This window comes from Staurois parvus, unplaced genomic scaffold (genome assembly GCF_062004578.1).
Source record: "Staurois parvus isolate SC_StPar_1 unplaced genomic scaffold, SC_StPar_1.0 ptg000562l, whole genome shotgun sequence".
Taxonomy (NCBI): Eukaryota; Metazoa; Chordata; class Amphibia; order Anura; family Ranidae; genus Staurois; species Staurois parvus.
Window position 1 is genome coordinate 8,938,388 of NW_028318358.1, and position 17,004 is coordinate 8,955,391.

The following is a 17,004-nucleotide window of genomic DNA, read 5'->3' on the forward strand; positions in this document are numbered from 1 at the left end:
AGAATATTTTCAGATACAAAAGACATCCAATAAATATCAGTTCCCTTTACACTTGCTGTCAGCTAGACAGAAACAAAGAATCATATGTAAACTACCAACCCCACCATCCCCTTATGCAACTGAGACAAGGGTGAATAGGTCTGAAGTTTAGTCTGGGTGGTGACCATAGCTCTAGTGCAGTGGTCTCCAAACTGTGGCCCTTTGCTAGCCTTTATCCAGCCCTTGGGGCACCACTCCTCCCACTGATTCCAATGGCGGGTCACCATTCGTCCCACTGATACCAATGGCGGGTCACCATTCGTCCCACTGATACCAATGGCGGGTCACCATTCGTCCCACTGATACCAATGGCGGGTCACCATTCGTCCCACTGATACCAATGGCGGGTCACCATTCGTCCCACTGATACCAATGGCGGGTCACCATTCGTCCCACTGATACCAATGGCGGGTCACCATTCGTCCCACTGATACCAATGGCGGGTCACCATTCGTCCCACTGATACCAATGGCGGGTCACCATTCGTCCCACTGATACCAATGGCGGGTCACCATTCGTCCCACTGATACCAATGGCGGGTCACCATTCGTCCCACTGATACCAATGGCGGGTCACCATTCGTCCCACTGATACCAATGGCGGGTCACCATTCGTCCCACTGATACCAATGGCGGGTCACCATTCGTCCCACTGATACCAATGGCGGGTCACCATTCGTCCCACTGATACCAATGGCGGGTCACCATTCGTCCCACTGATACCAATGGCGGGTCACCATTCGTCCCACTGATACCAATGGCGGGTCACCATTCGTCCCACTGATACCAATGGCGGGTCACCATTCGTCCCACTGATACCAATGGCGGGTCACCATTCGTCCCACTGATACCAATGGCGGGTCACCATTCCTCCCACTGATAACAAGGTGCTATTTCTTCCACTGATACAAATGATGGGGTACGGTTTCTACCAGTAATACCACTGATAGCGCCTGTGGTCAGTAGGAGGAGGAATAGTGGCCTATGTAACTGACTACCAACCCTGTGGAAATGTTTATTCTCACTAATGTTGGGCCAGGGACATTTTCTACGCCCACTGGCCACAATCTGGCCCCCATAAAGTCTGAAGGACAATAAACTGGCCCTTTGTAAAGTTTTGGAGACCCCTGCTCTAATGAATGGGCCACCCAGAGAGATGTTTTTACAGAATTACCAGATAAGAAAATAAATGCAGCCACTACATCAAGGGACAAATAAGTTGCAATATATTACATTTTGGTTTTTAGGTTCAGATACACGTTGTTAAGGATTTTTGGGCCCTTATACTATCAAGGCACAAATAACTGTAGCCTATGCTTTGCAATGTTTATTGAATCTGTCGAAGTGCCTGAATGTAATATATGGCAACCACACGGTTGATTTTTACTAAGATCAGACTGAATATTTCTTGGTTGCCAGAGAACATGGAGTACCATGTAGTTAACAAGGAGAACCTGTAGTTTGGGGTTACAAACCAAAGAATGTATTTTGTGCACAGCTATGACTTTTCAAGCAGTATATCTATGTGGGAACTAGTAATACTTGTGCTCCGCTTAATGGAATTTCTCTAATGATTCAGTCTGAATAGAAACCTTGTGCAAATCTGTTACACCAGATAGGGCCTGTGTGAATGATTGTAGTACTTTCTTAAATGCCTAGATTTTTATCTAATATAGTAGTATTGGGCTTAATGAAACCGGCAAATTAAGTGCAAAATTTTAGGGCTATGTAATCGCACCTGTGTCAACCTGGCTTGGCTTGTGGTAATGATTCGGAAAAAAAAATATGAGTCTGGCTTCTATGGGTTAACTGCCTAAAGCCATTGCACTGTAAACATGCCAGTTTCTAAGCATTTTCAAAAGTCAAACATTTTCCAATAAAAAGTTGTCAAAACCTGAACATAAAGCCAGTACAGAGGCAAGATGTAAAATGACCCTTCTACATAAAAGAAAAACTAAAACACTGTCAGCAAACCAATGTTGCTTTATTGAAATACAGTGAATGCTAATAGCCAACACTACTGGCAAGGTTACAGATTGACAAAAAGGCAAAAAACTACCTTTTTACTTATAAGCCCCAAATATTGCAAACTAACCCACCATCTAGGTGGTACAACTTATGCGTAGCATACTGGGACCTTGATGCAGCAAAATACACAGTCAAATTCAATGAAAAAAAAAAAAAAATGTGTAGGTGTTTTAACAGTTTGAACTAGTCAAACAGGCTACTCAATAAGGAGAGAAACGCTGCTTTTCCGATTTCACTTTAGTATACAGCTGGGTAGCAGAGGCAGGAACAGCAGAGGATGAGGTAGAGGAGGCGGTGGATACAACATTTAGAGCCAGGAGCGGGACGGGTTTCATGTCAAGCAGATTGGAGACACAAGGGACAGTCGAGGGATTAGGGAGGCTGGAAGGTGTTTCCGAGGAAGAGGAGTTGGAGGCGGAGGAAGGATCACCCCCCCCGGCCGCGGAGGTGTTCACCAGAGAAGGGGCAGCGTTGGAAGAGGAAGGGGTGGAGGATTGAGAGATGCTGAGAAGGTCAGGGGTCGTGACGCTCTGGGAGGAGGAAGGTTTAGCGGTTTCTAGACTGTAACAGAGGAGAAAAGAAAAGGGAACAAAAACAAAAACGGGTGGGTGGGAGGGTAGGTACAAACGGAGGAGTACAGGAGGATAACAATGGAAGCGGAGAGCAAGCAGAACTATATCAAGCACAAAGTCTACCACTATAGTAACAAATGCAACCCAACTAGTGTCACTTGTTTTATAACCACCAAAAAGTGGTCAGGCAGATTAGGCATGAAGATTAGTTTCCCCTTCAAATTGACATTTACAGTGCAGGCTTAGGAAATGTAGAGAAGCACTGCAGTGTAGTACAAGAAATTTAGTAAAGATGTACCCAAGTATCTATTCCTTGAAAGCCATTTCCAGTGTTAATGGAAAGTAGCCAAACTGCTTTGGACCCCTATAGCTTGAGGCATGACTTCTCCCACAACTCTATGTAAAATTTATTAGCTGGAAGGTGTAAATGTAAAACTGCAATATCAAAAGCTTCGTGGAAGTGGAGCCACTCAAAAAAAAAAAAAAAAAAGTCAAATTACAATTCTCTTTTAACAAAAGGGGCACTAGCCTAATTTAATTTGATTTGAAGAGGAACAAGGCAATTGTCTGAAATGTAAATTCCAAAAACCCATTTGTCAAAAGTTACCCAAAAGCATAAACCCAACACCCCAAGCACTGAAAATGTATTTATAGCAGGGCTTGTCAAAGCAAAGCTTTGATTTATAAACCACTGGCTTTCCCTTACAATGCAACATGGAGTATAATAAAACTAGATTCTGAAATGGCCTCCATAAGTGTTGCACTGTCAAGTTTTATTTGGTCAATGGCTGGTAAAGGTTTATTACAGACTACGGGGTTGACTATATTGGAAACCTATTCTAATAAATACTGCGCTTTACAAATGGGCACCCAACAGTTTAAAAAACGGGACCTCAAAAATGCGTGCAAGATTAAACAGTTTAAAGAAAAAAAACAAACCAGGTCAACAACCAATTCATTAAAATCCCAAATATACACAGGTAATGTTTTCCCTGTGAGCTCTCCATTTCTTGTGTTCAGTATTGATTTGCCTTCCAGTATTCTCTAGCATATAAACCTGGGGTAGCTCTTTTGGAATGCAATATATACACAAAAGACTAATTAACAAAATGGAAATTTTATACACACCAAAAGTGCCAAGACTTTCATGGAAGGCAAATCTAGAGACTGTAGACCTTGTAATATTTGTACAGCATAATGCCTGTAAACATGCAGATAGCCCATTCATTATATGGATCATTAAAAACACAAGTAGCCAAAGAATCATGGCTTCCAGATCGTGCACATTTGGAAGAACCAAATAATAGATCTGGAAAACAGGCAGTGACTGGGAAAAACACTTGGAAATTGCTTTATATTTTGAAATTACTTGTTCTGTTAACAAGATTTCAAGGTCTTACCTGACATTGATAAGGTACTGGGCCAAACTAATGCTGGCTGTGGACCCAGTAATTGTAACCTGACGATCAGTGGAACCTTCAACAGGGTTAGCAATCTTAATCTGTGCCCCCGACATCTGGCGAATCTCATTTATTTTAGCTCCTTGACGTCCAATGATACAACCGATCAACTAAAAAAAAAAACAAAAAAAAAAAAAACCTTATATACACACACAGGATAAAATACAGGGTATAGATTTCAATAAAATCATAACTATTCATCTCACTTTTAAACAAACATTTTGTTTATCTCATAAAATGTGCATTTTGAAGGGTTTAAGAAACAGAGCTATAATTAGAATTTTGCAATAAGCTCAAAATGAAGTCAGGAGCTCTGATCCATTTATCTTTGTTCACAGATTCTGAAGGCACAGATATTCAATTTAAAGTGGTTCTAAAGGCTCAAGGTTTTTTACCTTCATGCAGTCTATGCAGGAAGGTAAAAAAAAAACCTGTGTGCAGCATCCCCCCAGACCCCTAATGCTCACTTAAGCACCCCCTCTCGATCCAGCAATGTGCACTGAAGTCTCAGCTATCCCAAGACTCGCTCTCCTCATTGGCTGAGACAAAAGTGGGAGCCACTGGCTCCCACTGCTGTCAATTACAGCCATTGAGCCAATAAGAAGAGGGCAGGCAGAGCCGCGGCTCTGTATGTGAATGGACACAGAGCACCAGGTGCCACCATAGCAAGCTACTTGCTGTGGGGGCACCCGACAGGAGGGAGGGGCCAGGAGAGCCTGCGGGGGACCTGAGAAGAGAAGGATCCAGGCTGCTCTGTGCACAACCACTGCACAGAGTAGCTAAGTATAGACATGTTTATTTCTTTAAAAAAATAAGCCTTTAAACACCACTAAGTATAACGGAAGGGGGCAGCACAGTGGCTTAGTGGTTAGCACGTCTGCCGTGCAGTAAATGGGTCATGTGTTCAATTCCCAACCATGGCGCCTCCTGCATGGAGTTTGCATGTTGTCCCTGTGCTTGCGTGGGTTTCCTCCAGGTATCCAGTTTCCTCCCACACTCCAAAGACATGCTGGTAGGTTAATTGGCTCCTGTCCAAATTGTCCTAGTTTCATCCCTGGCCATGCAGGATCTCCTGCATGGTAGGGGTAAGACCTGGCAACCTACCCTGTAAAATAATTGCTAAGAGAATTTATGGAGGAAGTCGCTTACAAGTGACGGTCTATGCAATCGCCAAGGGTTGGGGATATGACTGAATGGATAGATAGATAACTGAAAGAAGCCTTTTTAGTGTTGGACAGAGCAGAGAACACCTGTCAGTTCCTATTCTTGTCTGTGCCACAGTTAGGGAGATTCACCTCTATTTGTCCTGTTTACCGGTCTCAAAAAATGAAAGTAAAAAATTCACAAAACCGTAAAAGAGGGGAATATTCCAGTGGGGACACCAGTTCTGGTTACCCGAGAGGCCCAATGAATTCCCCTGATTTGCAGTGATGTTTGAGCTATGGGACAGGAAATGAAGGTAAAGTTCCCAAATGGAACAAGGAAAAAAACCTGACATTGCTTATAGACACCCCCCCTCCCAAAAAAAAAAAAAATACCTTAAAATTTACTCTGTAAAGCTCTATTAGGCTTGTTAAATTCTTCTAAACACAACCAAGCTGTTTACAGTCTAAGCAGCAGAGTACTGACTGCACCAGTCACTTCTCCTATAAAAGTCATATATTGAGTACATATCTACCACTACTTTTGGTCCAAGCATAAAAATAATATATGCCTAGCCCATAAAATAGAGTGGGTGACAAATTGAAGACCCCATCAAGGGATTCTTACAGGGAATAGGTCAAACTGACTACACCTCTGGCCTTTGAATGGAATTTGAGACTAAGATATAGCTGCTCTGGCATTACAAATAGGTTTTTCTTCAAACTAAATGGCACCAGTGTTTCTCTTACAATATGGGGGATAGTTTTGAATGACTACTGTTGACCTTAAGTCCACATAAGTATATACACTTACATCATTTGGAATGGTGAGTTCGTGGGAAGTTGTCTGAGCTGAAGCATCAATACCTCCTGCGAATAAAAAGTAGATTGAAGTATTAAATCTTAGCTAAAAACCACCTGTCCTGTACAAAAGATACTCTGATTTAAGTTGTGAACACGGAGCTCAGCTATGAATAAATCTAAACTGTGGCTTTAAAGGATAAAACTGACATTTTCTGACCACTCAAGTTCTCAATAAGTGGTTTATGTCTGAGGGTGACTCTCTAGACCTGGGATTGGGTTATCTGCTCAATGGAGTAAGCTAGCAAGGTTGAAGTTTTTCCTTTGATGTGGTAAAATACTGTTTTCACAAACTAAATCAATACAATTTATGCTGGATATGCAAAAAAGCACCAACCCCCTGCCACAGTGAAGAACAAAACAAAAACCTGTTTAATAAATCTGTACTTAGAATATTGTTCTCTCCCCCCATTCCCTTTGAGTGCAGCAGCTGACAGGCTGGAAAAAAAGCAAAGCCAGCAGTGAGCAGAGTGGCTAAAAAACACAAAAAAAAAACAAAACAAAAAAAAAAAAAAAACCACAGAACACAAGCAAATACTCCTTACCACTGAATCCGGTGTTGCCACTATGGGACATAGGGAAGTGAGATTGCTGCATTGCCAGTTGGTGTAACTTGGTCAGCTAAGAAGAAAAAAAAACAAAAAACGCAGGTCTACAGGAATGCAAGGCAATTGGATATTAACTAAAAAGGCAGATGTGAACAGATTGCTTAGCTCAGTGTCCAGCTAAAAGACCACAAAGTAGTATTAGTGCTGTGATAAGAGTACACTCTGCATAGAATTTCTGAAACCATGCCAGTCACTGTTCTAAGAGGATACAGCTAAAAGCATACTTCCTGCCATTTAGTGCAAAAGCAGATACAAGGCAAGGTGCTCTTCTTAAAATGTGAATTGGATTCTTAAATACCCAGAATTACAGCCCTCACAGCATTGCATAAGAGGCAAAAGCACACTTACATCAGGCTGAGGAATGGCATACTGTCCTTGAATGGTGTAGGCCTACAAAAAAGCAAAAGTAGTCCAATTAAATGCATGTGACAGCCAGCAAGACCAACACGTGAAGGCCAGTACTAACTAGACAAGACCAAAAAAAAGAAGATGTAAGCAAAGCAGATTTAGAAGACCAACTAGCATTAGCTGTTTAGGGTACAGCAATACAGCATATTTAAAAAGGTGTTCCCTACTCATGAAAGCCTAAGAGTGATAAATCTTGGCTACAGCCAATATAGTGCAGCGTTTCTAGGCCCATGTAGGGCTGCCAAAGCATTGAGAATTGCACATGATCTGTGATAAAAAAAAATTTGGCATCTAATAACTTGTATTTTCATAATTCATTTTAATAAGTCTGCAACTATTCATTTTAGAAGCAGCTTATAAACAAAACAAAACAAAAAAATCTGAACACTTAAACAAAAAAGTCTAGTATAGAGTAAAATGTCAGGACCTACCCCATGGAGATCCACAGCATCTAGGGAGACTCCCCCTGTGTGGGACCTTCGCCCCTCCCACAGGTCAGTCTCACATGCGTGCCCTCCGGCCTGGCGCGACACCTGTTGAACAAAGCGAAAATGGGATTCAGTTATCTCTGATAAAAGTCACAGCCTCAGTCCTCAGACATCATAACCCCAGCCACCACATCCACTATAAACATTGGAAAGGATGAGTCGGGTCATGGATCCAAAATGAGGCCACAAGTTTAAGCTATTCCTTAACTTCACTCATATCTATCTCAGTGTATACTTATATTTAAAATGCATCTTAAACAAAAACAGCAACAAGAATCTCAGGCTGTGTGTTGATAAAGGATGTCTATGCCACAAGCAAATATCAGCATTTGAGAACTAGTTAGAACTTTTAACACTGATCTCTGAAAAGTAAAAAACAAGTTATTCCACCAACAGCGCACTGTCTGGCATAAAATTTAAGTCACATGACCTTTATTCTAAGTCTAATCATGAGCATCAACTTAATGCTAAATCCTTAATCCTTCAGTCAATACAAGCCTGAAAAATTAGAACATGTAAAGGATTAGCAGCACCTTAAAAAAAGGATTCATAGGTATATTAACAGAACTGAATAGTTTATCAGAACAAACTAACGGTTTACCCTGAGAATGGCACTGTGCATGCAAAAAACTGTGCATGCCTAAACCTAGTACTACCTAGGAGTAGTCTCCGTATCCTTTACCAATGCTGTGCAGCAGACAACACATGCTAAATAGATTTGTTACAGAATTGTGGCGTGAAGTAAATCATAATGCAGCCATAACTGCACTTTAATAGAGCACCCTCATTCTTAAGCCAATATGGTGAGATTATGTGTCAGTCATTTTGGATCCATGATTACAACTCTTCAGTGAAATAAAAAAAAAATGAAGACTTCATAAGGCAGGCGCTTCCATCAGAGACACTTAACACTTTGTTCAAAAAAGGTGACACAACAGGTACAACAAACAAGGAAGTTTATATACAACAGCCTGTTATGAACAGTTTAGCTCTGGGAGGAAAGTAAACCTGAATTAAAGCCAACCCCCAACATTTACAAGAAACAGGGCTCCTCTACAGTAGCTGTGGCATTAACACCAGCCATCAGCTTTAATAACTTCTGCAATTAGGAATCTTCTTTACAAATGTGCACTGGCATCACTTAAAATGTGTGACACCTACAGAACTATAGTATGTAAATATTTGGACCATTTTGATAGCTGGAAAAAAAAAGTTAAGATTTAACACTTAAAAATGTTGCCTCTCCATTGCCTTGCTGACAGTCTAATAAGCAGCAAAGTAAAACACTGTAAATGGCCATGTGACTGCAAATCTCTAATTCATCTGTGTAAAAGACCAAAACAGCTGAATCAGAGAAGCAACGTCACCCACAGGCATAGCTCAAGGAGCTGGTCATCAGGGAGAGAAGTCTATGCTCACACGGTGCATAGAAAGATGGAGCTTTGTTAAAAAAAAAAAAAAAAAAAAAAAAACACGGCAGTTCCAATTTTGCAGATAGTTTATCGCACACACAAGTTCAGTGCATACAATCAGCCAATTTGACAAGTTTGTGCCATGTAGTCTACATTTCAAGCCCTAAAACGGCACACGCTTGTGAGAAAACAAAAGTTGATACCCAAAATATACCATAGGCAACACTTTAAAAGCACTTACAGGCCATCAGTTTACAGTTAATCTTGAATAATGGTCCTAGAATTACTGCTCACTCAGGCATGCATAGCAATAGGCAAGGTGTGGCACAACAGACTTCAATGTACAAAGCCTCCTTCATGTGTGTTTACATACATGGCCGTGTATGTGGGGGCAAGCTCAAATTTTCTCTCAGAAGTGAAGGTTTAAGTGCTTGGAAGTGGCCATTTCTTCCACTCAATATTGTCATCAGAGACTAATAGCCACCTATATGATCTAATTTTTACAGTGAAAAGCTATCTTTAGCCTGGGTTCACATATGTGCGGTATATCGCATATGATTCGCACAGGAACTGCACAGCATTCCTGTGCAAATCACATGCGATTTGTGTGCGGTGCAATTGGAGCCATACATTTTGTATGGCTCTATTCGAACCGCACCAAAAACGTGCAGGACTCTTTTGGGTCCGTACTAGAATCGGATCGCATAGGTATTCACACCTATGCGATCCAATTCTGCACATCGCACCGCGTTTTGCGGACCACTTTCGGGGTGTTAACATACACACCCGCAGTAGTTCGCATGAACGGTGTGAGAATCTGTTGCGGTGCGGAATTCGCACTGAAAATACTGTGAATTCCGTACTGCATCAGTGTGAACCAGGGCTTAATGAGACAGGCCTCTGCTAGCTTCAGTGGAGTACCAGGGAGACAAAAGATAAAAAGTCATTAACTTCTTCCCTGGACAGCATCCAGGGAAAGAGACAGCAGAAACTAAAGTGATAAAAACCTCATCTCTTCTGGGTTCCTACTAGAGGACAATCCACTCCTTCCCTTTACATAGCAACACCCTGAATGAGCATCTCTGGCCTGCATGTGGGCTGTGTTGAAGGGATTGGGACCAATCAAATCCATTTGATGGCAGTAACAGTGTTAAAAAAGTTTAATTTTGTCCCCTTTATTTTCACATTCTCCCCCCCCCCCCCTAGTATTTATGCTCATTTCTCTACCATCTATGGAACCACCCATAGTTACCATCCAGACCTACACTTCAAATGTATCTGCTATTGGACAGCATTTGTGCTTCTAGGTTCATATAGAAAGTGATAAGGACACTTTTTCTGACCAGATCAATTCATTTTTGGTATTTGTTAAAGATGTTCTTAGCCCGATACATAAAGCCACTACCAAATCTAAGGATTAGTTGGCTGCAATGTATTAAGGGCCAATTCACACCAGCATGTTGCTCTACGTTTTAGCACAGCTGTAAAATGCAGAACAGAAAACATCTGAAAAAATTTCCAATGTGTCTTATTCACACCATAACAGTGCATTGACCTGTGCTAAAAAGCAAGGTGTGCACTTTAGCGCAACAGATTTCCGCACAGTGAACAGGATATCCTGAGAAAATGCAGTACGCTTTAACCCTTTGAGGACCGGAAGATTTTAGAACGCCAAAAGAATCAATTTTTTTGTTTTTAAAGTCTGTACACTTCAGTTGCTATAACTAAGCCATTTCATGAAATAATTTGCAAAAAGCTCGATCCACTTGTTGTTTGTTGATAAGAACTAACATTTTGACTCAAACCAAAAAAAAAAAAAAAAGTTTTAAGTTCTTAATCAGATGATACACGCAATTAAAAACATGGGACAAATACGTCCCTTGGTCCTCAAAGGGTTAACGCATGCCAAAATGCATGTCAATGGATGTCAGCGTGTGTCAAATGGATAGAAATGCACACCCATTTTTCATACATTTTAGCATATGTCAGGGCCAAATCACACCAGTGCGTTGATCTAACGCAGATCAATAGAACATCTGAAAAAACTATTTCCAATGTGTCCTATTCACACTAATGCTGCTTTGACCTGCATTGCGCCAAAATACATTTTAGCACAACACAATGGATGTAAGCAAATAACCATGCACAAGATAATCTGTGAAAATGCATTATGCTTTAACACATGTCAAAATGTCTGTCAAACGTCAGAGCGAGCTTTAGATGGATGGAAACGTACATCCATCTTCTATACATTTTAGCACAAGTCCGTCTGAATTGGCTCAAATTGTTGGTTCCTGGGTTTACTAATACTTTAAAGCTTTTAATCCTTTTGCCACCACGGAAGCATATACTGCATGCACAGCAATAGCACCTGACTGCTATAGCAGCCAGGTATTTGTATACCTTTACACAGTAAACTCAGTTTTTTTTTATGTAAAGATAAAGCCTGTAAATCCTCCTAGTCGCTTCTACGCTTACAGTAATATGCCACCTCCCTCCTGGTCTATGCTCAATCTGCTTCAAAAGAGTACAAGCAGCCTGTGATGTCTCCCTTTAAGAGAAATTGTAATCTAACTATGCATTCATTGGAAGCGTATCCGAACAAAAACAAAAAAAATCACATTAATTCTAGGGCCAACATTCACTTAACTCTGAACGGATGACCAGTAAAGAGTTGCTGATGGATCATTTGACATTAGTTTTTCCATTTTACAGGCACATGCAACTTTAAGACTTGACAATTTATTTACTTGATGCAACTCCATCTTATATTTTGGATATCTATACTGTGTGCTTGCTGGCTCTAATTTGTGTATTTTTTACTAAAAATATATAGATTTGATAAATGGAGGTAAAACCATATGAAAAATATAGCAAATGCCACCATTTTATTCTACAAGATCTGTTTTTAGGAAATCCGTTGGGGGGGGTATTAATATCCAGGCCTAAAATGGGCATTTTAATGAACAAGTTCACCTTTTGGAACATGTTACATTTTCCACTCTAAATATGGGTTGTATATGTAACATGCTCCAGCTTCTGCCACCAGTTCCCTCTCCCTGTGACAGCAAGCAGCATCACTCATTCACAGCAAATCTGAATGAGCGAACTACAAGTACCGACAACTGTTGCAGCTGATAGCTTGTAGCTCTCAATGAACTGCAAGCCATCAGCCTTTCTTGGAGGTACAGCCTTTCTTGGAGAACAGCCTTTCTTGGAGGTACTCGCTGAAAGCCGCAGGGCTTGTCCAACACTGCACCCCAATCCAGGTTCTTGCAGGAAAAGTAAATGCCTTTTTTTGCAAATATATGTGCATTTTTCTTAAAAAGGTGAACATGGCCTTTAACTTGTGTGCAAAAAAAAAAAAAAAAATGGTTAAAGGTTTTGAGTCATCCCTGGATAAGATTCATCCTTATCCCCTACAAGAAAAATGATACACAACTTTTTATCACAGATCATGTGTAGATCACACTACAGGAGTAGGGGGGAACAGAAAATCCACATTAAGTGTCTAGAAGACTTACCTGCCCACCTGCAAAAATAACCGGAGAACTGGAGGGTTTTGGCCGATATGGGATGGTGACCCCCTTTGGAGGAGACTAGAAGGCAAGATCGAATATACCATCAGAGCTGAATTAGATTTTTGGAATTAAAATTAACGCATGATTTGACAAAAAATAGTGGGCTTTAAAACTAAAGCGAAACATGGAATATCCACATACTATTGAGTATTAAGTGTCATTAAAGGATTTTTATATTAATTTTCTGGATAAAGTGGAGAAGAACAAACTCCGATTTTATTGCCATCTGTGCCCGTTCGAGAGATTCACTCCCTCTATTGGTCTTAACCTTTTTTTAAAAAAAAATGTATTACAGGTACATATATAGCGCTGTCAATTTAAGCAGCACTTTACATATATAGTACATTTACATCAGTCCCTGCCCTTAAGGGGCTTGTCTAAGATGCCTAAATCACATTTATACATGCACATACTAAGGCCAATTTATATAGGAGCCAATTAACCTACCAGCACGTCTTTGTGCCTGTGCGGGTTTCCTCCCACACTCCAACTTGCAAATTATGTGCAGGTAGTGAAAATGAAAATTAAAAAAAAAATTCCAAATTTTGAGTATACCTCCCAGCAAGAATAAAGCGGAAATCTTGCTATGAGACACTAGTTCAGGTAACACCCCAGGATTCTCTCACTTTGAAAGTATTTCCTCTCACTTACTGTTTTGGAAACAGGACAGGAAGTGAAGGATAGTCCCCACAATGGGACAGACAGCAGAAAATGTGGTAAGTTATAAACCTCCCTTAAGCTATCCAAAATGGGAAAAAAGCTTTGCCTTTAGTGACACTTTAAACCTATTAGGCAAAAAAAGTAAATTTTGAGACCAGCAAAATAAATTACATAGACCATCATTGCTGGCTTTGTTGTTGCTTAACTGTTTAATATTTCTTAGTCACAGAAAAAAAGCACCTTCTTAATTCTATATACTTGCTCAGCTCACTATAAACTGTAAAGGGTTTGCAAGGAAAAAAAGGCAAGTATCTTGTTGCATCTCTCCTGAAATTAAACCTTCCAGCTCAGATTTTTTACATCAAGTTCTACATTAACAAAAAGGTGTACTTAAATACATAATATATAGTGAAGAGCTTTTATATCTCTGCCGTTTAGTTTACACTAGCAACTTTAAGCTTTTCTGTAATAAGGTCCTGAGACAGATTGTGTAACAAGGCAGTATATACACGCTATGAAATTTCATGAGAATTTAGTTCAGGTATGCAAGAGAATACCCAATACTATATTTTGAAATGTTTACAAGCATGCATGTCTGGTCATACTTCAGTATCAACTATACAGCTTTAAAGTGGTTGTAAAGCCTTGGTTTTTTTACCCTAATGCATTTAGGCAAAAAATCCCCATGTGCCTCGGATCCCCCAGCCTCCTCTTATACTTACTTGAGCCCCATCACAAACCAGTGCAATGCATGAGAGCAGTGGTACATGTGGCTCTGTCCTTTCTCACAGAGAAAATCGATAGTGAGAGTAACTGGCTCCTGCTGCTAAACTCAGGGAGTGGGCTGTGCTCCACTGTCCCATATGTCTATGGAAACAGGCAGCATGGCGCAGGAGCAGGCCCCTATGGGAAGCAGCTTCCTATGGTGGCACTGAATGAAGAGGAGTCAGGGGAACCCAGAAGACTATAGGAGCTGCTCTGTGCCAAATCATTTCTCAGAGCAGGTATGCCATGTTTATTATTTAAAAAAAAAAAAAAAACCCTCTAAGCTTTACAATCACTTTAATATAAAATGTTTAACAATTACAGACAACTAGCCTTTATCTGCCAACATTGTAAGCACAACCTGATAAACTATGTTGGATAGCAGAGATTCGAAGAAAAAAAAAAAAAAAAAAGAAAATGTAAACAAACTAAACAAAAAACCCCAGACCAGTGTCTTTTTTTACCTCTATACATAATATTGTATTTTGCTACTGGCCTTACCTCCAGCATTACCACACAGATCTGCTTGACACAGTCTATGATGGACTGAGGAATACCGGCAATAGTGATTGCACGTTCTGTGGAGTTCGGCAGCATATCCCCTGCAACCTGGACCTGTGCACCTGTACTCTGGGAAAACAAACAGGATTGTTGTTGGCAGAAAGTCAAACACATAAAACCACAGTCTTCTGACAGTTACATTCACACATCTGCAGTTGCATGTTTATAAACTGCTAACACTACCAAGCAAACAGTTTACACGGGACCCAGATTTAGAGTAAATTGTAATCTACCGCAGTCTTTATGCAGCCTTGCACATGTGGTGTGGAAGGTGGTTCCTGAAGAATTTCAGTATTGACAATTGTATACATAAGACTGCATGTGAAAGACTGCAAAAAGCCCACAATAAGTGGTGAAATCACTAATACATTACAAACAACAAAAATAATTTGTGAGCTGCCACATTTGCTGCCCAGGTTCCATGCTGCAGGATGACTTCATTTGCAGCATCCTATGGAGCCATCCTTAAACACAGGACAAGAGTTATGTCTCCCTACACTGTGCGCATCAACAGAAAACAGTCCCATAGTCTAGGATGGCAAGGTACTCCCCTGCTTTTCCCTCTCTTCTCCAAAACAGACTCATTCAAGACTGCACTGTCCACTATTAACTTCCCTGTGAATACCAGAAGTTCAGGGAGGCAGAACTAAGCAGGGGGCCAGTAACCAGTTTGTGTAAGTTGTAAACGGCAAGGACTGGGGTAAGAGTTAACCTTTACTGGGGAAAATTTTCAATGGGTTCATGCTGGAGGCTCCTGGTCCTTTAGGGGTTTCTGATCACCGTGATCAGCGGTCACGATTGGAAAGTTACATGCGATCAGGAGTGCACGCTCTCTGCACAGGTTTATTTACATTTAGGTACACATATATGTGGCCTCTCGGCATCAAGACCCACCCGCCAAGACGCTGCATATATGCATACTCTCAGCATGAAGAGGTTAAGCTATAAATACAAAAAAAAAAAAAAAAGCTGAAGGTTTACTACCAATTTAAACATCAGGTTTGATTTTGCCTCTTAACAGTACAATTTACATACTCACCTCCCTGATTTCCTTTATTTTACAACCTCCTTTGCCAATGAGTGATCCACACTGGCTTGCAGGAACCACTAGACGCAGCGTAACAGGTGGTTTGCTGGAGGCAGTGCTGTTTGTCATTGAGCTGCTGATATCCTATGAAACATGTAGAAGACATTAAAGCAAAAGTAAAGCCATATTTACCCCATCTGTAGCAAATCATATGCCCACTTAATACAACTCAACATTATAGCTCTGCTGTTCTGGCAGTTCTAATACAGCAATTCTGGCATGGGTAAGGCAACACTGCCTTTATACAGCTATAAAAATACTGAGCATAGTTATAAGCCTTTAGACACCAAGATTAACTGTTACCTCTTCCAGTTTGTCAATTATCATTGAAAAGGCTTTGAAGATGGCATTTGTTGGACCAGCTAAGGTGATAATTCTTTCTGGGCAATTGCCTTCTGAGATGTTAATACGAGCACCACTCTAGAGAGAAGGAGAAAAAATATAAAGGAGGGAAAACAGCATGCATTGCATAGACCTCTCTGGCACAGGAGGCCGTTCTAGAACAGGAAGTCTCCTTTGCTTAATTTACATCACTTGACAATTGTCAAAAATCTAAGCAATGAAGGGGGGTAGATTTTAATGACCTGATACACTAAGTTCCAAACAAAAACTATGAAATCTAAGCAGCGGCTCAAAAGGGCAACAGCTCATGTCCTCTAACATTCGAGAAAGCTCTAGATTAGCAATCCTGCTGGATCACAACACTCACTTCTTTATCTACATTCTAAGCTTCATGAAGTACATTTAGGACGACCTTTAACTAAAAAGGTTTTAGTGCAGAGTTACAGGAAAAAAGTATTGGAAAAAAAAAGGCCAAAATTTCCACAGTAAAGCACACTACTGCTTTCAACCAGAATGTGGTCTTGGCCGAGCCCTCAACCAGTCTAGGGTACAGGAGCTGGCTAAACTGTAGCAAGCAATTATATGGTATGTAATCTCACCTACAGCTAAAAAGGCGTTAAGTGACTGACCAGGTTTTCAATTGTATGGGTTAGTTAGAGGAGAGGATCGACATCAGTCAAATCCCAGACAGCCAATTGCCTTACAAGTTCATAGCTAGACTCTTAACATGTTACTTGGCTCTTAATTGGCTACATTTGCAGTCCCCTGAAGAGGATTAATACCATTAACTCAGTTTTTCAAGGTGACAGAGAAGCCAATATATTTAATATAAAACAGCCCCAAAACATTAACAAAAGTGAAAGAATAAAGGTCCAACCTCTTCACGCATCTTTTTAACAGATTCTCCTTTCTTTCCAATGATACTACCAACTTCCTAAAAAGAAAAAAAAAAAAAAAAAAAAGTTACTTGTGTTGACGTCTAAAGCATCTT

At 40.6% G+C, this 17,004-nt stretch overlaps 1 protein-coding gene across 4 annotated transcripts in view; it reads right to left on the reverse strand.

Annotated features, from left to right (window-relative positions):
- Nucleotides 1-2,001: 2,001 nt before the first annotated feature.
- The window catches only part of PCBP2 (poly(rC) binding protein 2), a 29,307-nt gene continuing 14,304 nt past the window's right edge, over nucleotides 2,002-17,004 (reverse strand). For 2 of the 4 annotated variants that reach the window (XM_089691441.1, XM_089691442.1), the window contains 11 exons: nucleotides 16,891-16,947; nucleotides 15,975-16,091; nucleotides 15,624-15,755; nucleotides 14,525-14,653; nucleotides 12,542-12,616; nucleotides 7,549-7,650; nucleotides 7,058-7,099; nucleotides 6,647-6,722; nucleotides 6,055-6,110; nucleotides 4,039-4,208; nucleotides 2,002-2,627 (listed from right to left, as the gene is read on the reverse strand). In XM_089691441.1, coding sequence (XP_089547567.1) covers nucleotides 2,267-2,627; nucleotides 4,039-4,208; nucleotides 6,055-6,110; nucleotides 6,647-6,722; nucleotides 7,058-7,099; nucleotides 7,549-7,650; nucleotides 12,542-12,616; nucleotides 14,525-14,653; nucleotides 15,624-15,755; nucleotides 15,975-16,091; nucleotides 16,891-16,947 — 1,317 coding nt within the window. In that variant the 3' untranslated portion in view covers nucleotides 2,002-2,266. The remainder of the gene's footprint in view (nucleotides 2,628-4,038; nucleotides 4,209-6,054; nucleotides 6,111-6,646; nucleotides 6,723-7,057; nucleotides 7,100-7,548; nucleotides 7,651-12,541; nucleotides 12,617-14,524; nucleotides 14,654-15,623; nucleotides 15,756-15,974; nucleotides 16,092-16,890; nucleotides 16,948-17,004) is intronic. The other 2 variants (XM_089691444.1, XM_089691445.1) reach the window with 2 other exon arrangements.